Source organism: Trachemys scripta, chromosome 24 (genome assembly GCF_013100865.1).
Source record: "Trachemys scripta elegans isolate TJP31775 chromosome 24, CAS_Tse_1.0, whole genome shotgun sequence".
NCBI classification, from domain to species: domain Eukaryota; kingdom Metazoa; phylum Chordata; order Testudines; family Emydidae; genus Trachemys; species Trachemys scripta.
Window position 1 is genome coordinate 3,737,864 of NC_048321.1, and position 6,909 is coordinate 3,744,772.

General features: G+C 59.6%; 1 protein-coding gene across 1 annotated transcript; it reads left to right on the forward strand.

The window, feature by feature from the left end:
• Positions 1–393: 393 nt before the first annotated feature.
• APOA2 (apolipoprotein A2) lies at positions 394–3,922 on the forward strand. Its single transcript, XM_034756833.1, has 4 exons — positions 394–478; positions 2,443–2,519; positions 2,973–3,114; positions 3,636–3,922. Exons 2-4 carry the CDS (start codon positions 2,468–2,470, stop codon positions 3,748–3,750), a joined length of 309 nt encoding a protein of 102 aa, XP_034612724.1. The 5' UTR covers positions 394–478; positions 2,443–2,467; the 3' UTR covers positions 3,751–3,922.
• The last annotated feature ends 2,987 nt before the right edge of the window (positions 3,923–6,909 follow it).

The window sequence follows — 6,909 nt, forward strand, 5'->3', positions numbered from 1 at the left end:
TAACACTGGCCCTATTCCCCAGGTTGTCTGCTGCTCCCCTAAACACGTTTCCTTAAAGGGGGGATTTAGCGGGACAGAGACTGCGGGCCCCGGGCACCACTACCCCTTGAAAGGGACAGAGCGTGCTGCTGCAGTGCCCGTAGCAATACTGCCCATGGCGCCCAGCAGACCCTAGCCAGTGCCTCAGACACTGCCTGGTGACACTGGTGTTTGTCCCGCTGGCCCCATGCACTGTGCGCTGGCCAGCACACCCCCACAGCACGACCCTTAGCCCCGGCCTGTTTACCAGGGATTTGCCAGTTAGTGATTGTACAGCACAACATCAGCACATTCCCCTCCCCAGCACAGCAGCGAACCCCCGGCCGGGGGACCAATGAGTGGGCAGCGTGGGCTGGCCCAGCAGGCCAGGGGATATAAGTGCCCGCAGCCCCAGCCAGGGCACCTGCTGTTCCTGACCAGTTTCTAGCCCAGGCCTCAGGTGAGCAGTCCGGCAGGTCTGTCTGCAGAGCAGAGCGGGGCGGGGGCGGTTTACAGAGAAACAATGAGCTTGTTTGAGATTTGGAATTAACGTTGGATTTTTTAAACGAGATTCGCCCTCCCTGGGTGGTTGAGAGCTGCCTCCCGCCTGCCTCGGCGGAGCCCAGCTGGCTCATGGGCGTGAGAGAGCCTCTGCCCCAGGACTGGATTAGTTGGTGCCACTTCTGCCACCCACCAGCGAGAGCCACCCTGGAGCTGGCCCCGGGGGGTGGGGGGGCACCAGGTGAGGCTGAGCTGCTCATGCCCCTCTCTAGGCCTCCCACAGGACTCAGATCCCCTGCCCCCGTCACCCCCAGCTGCACGGCTGCAGCCACCAAGGGCTCCCCAGGCTGCAGGCCACAGCATGAGTCAGGATCCACTCCAAGGCAGGGGAAGCCAGGCAAATCCCACCCTCCTGTCCTGGGGGCCCAGGAGAGCAAGGGTCAGAGACATCCCCCGTTGGAGCCCTCCCTGCCCTCTGGAAATGCATGGGGGCCTGGCCCAAAGGATCCAAAGGCTGGTGGGGGAAGAGATGGGGGCGGTGGGGAGCTGAGAAATGGGGTGGAAGCGTGGGAGACCAGGGACACGGCATAGCAGGACTGAGCAGGACAGTGGGGTACCTGGGGACATGCAGGGCTGGGGCAGAGCTGAGCAGGGAAGCAGGGGGCAGCGGGCGGGGGCAGGGAGAGGGGCCAGGGAGGGACATGGCTGGGCAGGGCAGCTGACCCCATGAGCTCTGCTCTCAGCATCACAGACCCTTGAATTATTTCCTTCCTCTTCCTAGTGTCTTTCCATGGGGCCCCACCAGCCCTGTGCTGCTCCCTGGGCTGCTGGCACTGATCATGGGGCACGCAGCCCCTTTGCCTCCCCCTCCCAGAGGCTGCTCGGCTCCCCTGGGTCTAGCTCCCCTAGCTCCGTGCTGGCCCATGCTTGGGCGGCCGTGGCAGTGGGAGAGGGGAATTAGCGATTTATTTTATAAACAGAAATTGCCCTGGAAATGCTCCTTGGGGGGCGGGGAGACACGGGAGCGTGTCCAACCCCCATTGGGAGCATCGGTGGGGTTAGGGCCACTTATACCATCCAGGCCCTGGCCCAGTGGCCCTCCCCCCTGGCAGAGGTGGGAAATGCTGTCCCTCATCAGCATGGATGGGCACCGTGGTGTGGACAGGACCCGGTCAGACAGGGCTGGCTGGCAGGGTGGGTAAGTGCCTGCTTGCCCTCAGCTTCCCCCGGCTCCCTGTGCAGCGCCTCGGGGGCGGGGGGTGGTCCTGGGTGGGTCCCCCGCAGCCGCTGCTGGAGGAGTCTCACTGCCTGGCCGCCAGCGGAGCTGGGCTACCAGGCAGCCCCTGCCATGCCCACAACTACCCCCTGCCTCCTCCCTGTCCCAGGGTGGATGAGCCTTTGTCTCCCCGCTCAATCTGCGCTGCTGTCTGTGGCCTCCCAGGGACTCGGCCTACACGGGTGGGGAGGCAGGGATCAGCTGTGCAGAGCCCCCCCCAAGGCCTGGCCGAGCTGAATGCCAGGGCAGAGGGCCATTGTCATGCTGGGGAGATCGACAGCCTGACCCCCTCCCGCACAGCTCTCATTGGTGCCCGTGTTAGGGGGTTCCCCTGTGCATGTCCTGCTCAGAGCCCTTCTGTCCTACAGACACCGCCCGGCCGTTATGCCCTGCGTTCCGCTCCGCCTCGCACTCCACAGCACCTGTGCTGTTAGCCAGCGTTCCTGGCCCTTCCCTAAAGGGGGTGCACCTCCCTGCCCCCTCATGGCCTTCCTGGGCTCCTGTGGCTGGTCTCCTTGTTAATGGGGTAATTAGCCCCCATCTGCTTCTCTCCTTAATCAGGCCCTCCCCAGGGGCCTGACTGGTGAGCCAGGGACAAGGGGGCTGGCTGGGGCAGCTGCTGATTCCCAGCCCCCTCTGCCCTGCAGGTCCCGGAGCGCAGTGCCTGTCACGATGAAGGTGTTGGTCTTGGCCGTGGTGCTGCTCTGCGTGTGCAGCTTGGAAGGTAAGAGCCTCGCCAGGGCTATGCTCTCCACCCCCGGCATGGTCCGTCCGCGCTGGCCCCGGGATCATTGTGGGATGGGCCATGCCGCACACTCGGCAGGAGCTGGATTCACTGGCAGGTGAGGTTCTTCCCTGTACACTCCCGATCTCAGCCCCCTCGCCACCCAGTGCCAGCCTCTTCAGGGAGGGAGGGGCTAGGTTAGAGGGTAGCAGAGAGAATCAGAACTCCTGGGTTCTATTCCCAGCTCTGGGAGGGGGTGTGGCCTAGTGGGTTAGCGCAGGGAACTGGGCACAATCTTTGGGGCCCTTCCCACTGGAGCTGAGGGATCTCCTCACTCCCCCCCGCCCCATGGGGCTAATGGATCTCCTCCTGGACTCCATGGGGATGATGGATCGCCCCAGCCCCACAGTTTGCATGAGGCAGGGGCCTAACCCAGCTCTCCGGGCCACCTAGGTGCTGTGGTGAAGCGCGATGCAGAAACCCTAGGCTCCAGCCTCCCGGAAGTCTTCACCCAGTATTTCCACACGGTGTCTGAATACTTGAGCAAGCAGTTGCCGGAGAAGGCGAAGACTGAGGAACTAAAGACCCAGGCAAAGTATGGGCTGCTGTGGGGAGTGTGGAGGTGGGGTGCTGCTGTCCGGGGGTGGGGTGACCTGGAGGGAGAGGGGCAATGGGGAGTGCAGAACGGGCAGAGTCTGCTGGATGCACACAAGCAGCTGGAGAGACTCAGCACTTTAATGCTGCAGTGCTGGGAGAGCAGATTGCTCCCTGCCCCTGCTCCAGAGCCTCTGACATGCCACCCCAGCCCGTAGTAGCAAGGCAGGGCAGGTGGAGTGGGAAGGACAGAAAAGCCACAGTAGCTGAGTCCCAGGCTACAGTGAGGATCATTTCCAGCCCAGTCCGCTGCACACAGCATGGTCTGAGGCTGAGCAGGGGGCCAGGAGCCAATGAGTCCAGTGTGAGCCTGGGCAGGACAAAGGCCTGCTCTGTGCCTCAGTTTCCCCACATGGTATAGCGTGCAGTCCCCATGCCCTGTAGGCAGGCAGGGCCCCGGCTGCTGCGTCTCCCCAGCGAAGTCCTGCCCGTCTCTAAGGAACCAGGTGTCTGTCACCCTAGGGCTTATCTGGAGCAGGCCAATGAGCAGCTTTCGCCTATCGCCAAGCAGCTGCACACTGAATTCGTGGACCTCCTCACCAAGCTGCTGGAGACCGGGAAGAAGGCTGTGCAGTGAGTGAGTGGCCGGCTCCCAACAGCCCCGGGGCAGCTGCCGAGCAGGGCTGGGCGCTTTCCATGGCAGCGAGAGGAGGAGACGCGTGGGCCGATTGTGGCGTTAAAGAGCTGGTGATATCACCTGACGGGGGGCGGGAAGGGGGTCCCAGGAGCAATAAATCTGATGCGACTACTCACAGCGTCACGCGTGGTGCAAAGCTCGGAGCAGAGGGTGAGCGTGTGAGCATGCGGCCGATGGGGTGGGTGTGCAAGGTGTGTGTGTTGCAGGCAGAGCAGGGTCCTTGTCCCTCAGGCTCCCGGTCAGCACCGCCTGGTGTGTTTGGATCAGCATGTGTGTCAGCGTGTGCGCGTCACTGCCCCCTGCTGGAGGGGATTGAACTCTTCAGCTGTGTGGTTATATTGCCCTCCAGTGGCTGGAAAGGCCCAAAGTCCTCAGCAGTCCCCATGGAGAACAATGGAGAGTCTCCCTCCCTCCACAGAGAACAATGAAGGGCCCCCCTTTCCTTCCCCCCATGGAGGACAATGGAGAGGTTCCCCCACCTGCATCACAGCTATAGTTGAGCGCCCTCTCTTGGCCACTTTTCGGTGTACTGTGAGGTGATCCAATCTCTGAGTCCCCAGTGTGTCCTCCTCCCCCAGTCTGAACAGAGTCCGGGGATTGCCCCAGTCTCAGGGCACACTCCTGGGGCACAAATCTTCTATCTAGCACCCGCTCCTGAGAGCTGCAACCACATGGCCGCTGCCCAGCCCAGGGCTGGCCCCTCAGATGACCCCCTGTTGCTTAAAGACACCTGTGATGGAGTTCGGGGGCAATCCAGACCAGTGCGGGGCTGTGTCACCACTTGCTGTGCAACCTTGGGTGCCTCACAGTGCTCTGACACTGTAGCTTCCAACCTGGGGCACTCACAACCAGCCAAACAGCATGCAGGTCACACCCTGAGCCAGCGTCTCTGTGCTGGACAGTCCCAGGTCAACCGCTCTGACTCCAGCAGCCTGTCCATAGCCCCACTCTGGCTTCCACCAGCTTTGCTTACACCCAGCAAGGGCATATGATATAAATATATGAACAATAGGACACAGGTTAAGTGATGCCAAATTAAAGGAGTAAAGTTATAAGGAGTTACAAGGAAATAACAATGAAAAAGCATCTAAGAGTCTAAAACTTAATCTAGCAAGATACAGGCTTGGTTCCAGCTGGTTTCTCACCAATATTAAGATCCCAGAGACCTTAAACACCGCCCCCCCTTCGTTGAAGGACCCCTCTTTCTCAGCTTGTAGGAGCTCCTCGTTTGTCTCAGGGCAGGTCTTCACTACGGGGGGGGGGGGGTGTCGATTTAATATACGCAAATTCAGCTACGCGAATAGCGTAGCTGAATTCGACCTATCGGAGCCGACTTACCCCGCTGTGAGGACGGCGGCAAAATCAACCTCCGCGGCTCCCCGTCGACGGCGCTTACTCCCACCTCCGCTGGTGGAGTAAGAGCATCGATTCGGGGATCGATTGTCGCGTCCCGACGAGACGCGATAATTCGATCCCCGAGAGATTGATTTCTACCCGCCGATTCAGGTGGGTAGTGTAGACCTAGCCTCAGTCTAATGATGGATGCCAAAGATGGCTTCCGCCCTTGCTTATATCTTCCTAAGTTAAATGAGCTTGTTTCAAGATGCAGGCTGACCTCATGTGGGCTCTCTGTTCTCCTGTATATAAACGGGGCTTCCATTGCTTTGAGTCCACCATGCTTAATTAACATAGGAGACAGGTAAATAGCTGTGACATTCCCTCCTGTCTCCCCATTTGCTCACAGACTTGAAAACATAATATCATGAAGTATCCGTATTTCCTCCTATGGTGTTTACTACAGATATTTCACAATGATAGTAATCCCCAGCGTGTCATTGGCTTTCAGAAATGACCTCATGCTATACACTTCTACAATACAACATCATTGTATAGACAGTTGATTCAATTGCTTATCACTTGAGGTTCACCCTCCCACCCCGGTCTTTATAGACCCGTAAACCTTTGCAGTGGATTCTTTGAAAAGTAAAACCTAGACCAAGCTTCTCTCTCCTGCTGAGTTTAGACACCATGCTGTCTCTTCCCCCACCTGTTAGAGTTGCCTCAGGCTGGCAATTTGTACCCCCCAGCCCTTTGGCTCCCTGAGCGAGTCCTTGGGGCAGAGCAGAGAGAACGTGTGGCTAAATCTTTGGCAATAGTTACCCCAGCGTTTTGCTCTGTCCCCAGGCACTGATCCCTCCAACCTGTCTGTACGCCCCCACTTCATCGCACCCAGCCCCTCGACTTCTTGTCAGTCCATACAGACCTTGTCTAGTCAAGAGAGCTGGGATCCACTTTTCACGAGACACCCGCGCTGGCAGAGGGTTGCCTCCATAAGGGATCCCCTCTTGTGCCTTTCGTTCTCCTTTCATACAGTTCCAGCCCTTTTGTCTCTTGTCATAACTAGGACATGGCTGGGGCAAAAGCTGTCAATTGTTTTCCCTCCTCATGAGCTCTCGAACCACCCTGCCCCGGTCCCCTGCTTCCCCTCCAGCAGCTTTGGACACAATATCCTGCATGCTACATAACTCTGACATCCCAAACATCCATCCTGCAATAACTGTGGCACCCAGAGAGTTCCTAGCAATCAGCAGAGACCGCTCATCACAGCCCCCTTCGGTGGAATACTGTGAAGATGGCACCGGGCGCCGGAACGGGGAGGCCAGGAGGACATGGCTATGCCTTCCCGCTTTTTACGGGTAGTAAGGGCGACTGACAGGAGGGGGGGGGGGCAGAGAGGAACAAGCAGAGGGCGGGGCCTCAGGGGGAATGGGTGGTGCAAGGGCAGGGGCTCGGGGAAGGGGCAGGGCCTCAGGGGGAATGGGTGGTGCAAGGGCAGGGGCTCAGGGAAGGGGCGAGGCCTGGGGGGAAGGGGTGCGGGGGGGGGGGGGGCCACAGTTTGGGCACCTGTGGGAGCCCCCCCCTCCATTTCTAGGGACCTTCAGTTGTCCTTGGATGGCGATCACAGGGGAAATATGCCTGTCTGGGCATGTCCCTGGGTATAGACTTGGAACTGTGTACCCGTCTGGTGCCAACCTGGGGCACCTGGGTCACAGTCACCCCCAGCCACAGGGAACAATGGAGAATCCCCTCCCTCATCGA

What these genes read in the sequence shown, in the direction of transcription:
- APOA2 (XM_034756833.1), top strand. Translation starts at nt 2,468, where the DNA reads ATGAAGGTGTTGGTCTTGGCCGTGGTGCTGCTCTGCGTGTGCAGCTTG. An exon ending in CTGCGTGTGCAGCTTGGAAG is followed by an intron (nt 2,520 to 2,972) that starts GTAAGAGCCTCG and finishes CGGGCCACCTAG; the next exon opens with GTGCTGTGGTGAAGCGCGAT. An exon ending in GAACTAAAGACCCAGGCAAA is followed by an intron (nt 3,115 to 3,635) that starts GTATGGGCTGCT and finishes CTGTCACCCTAG; the next exon opens with GGCTTATCTGGAGCAGGCCA.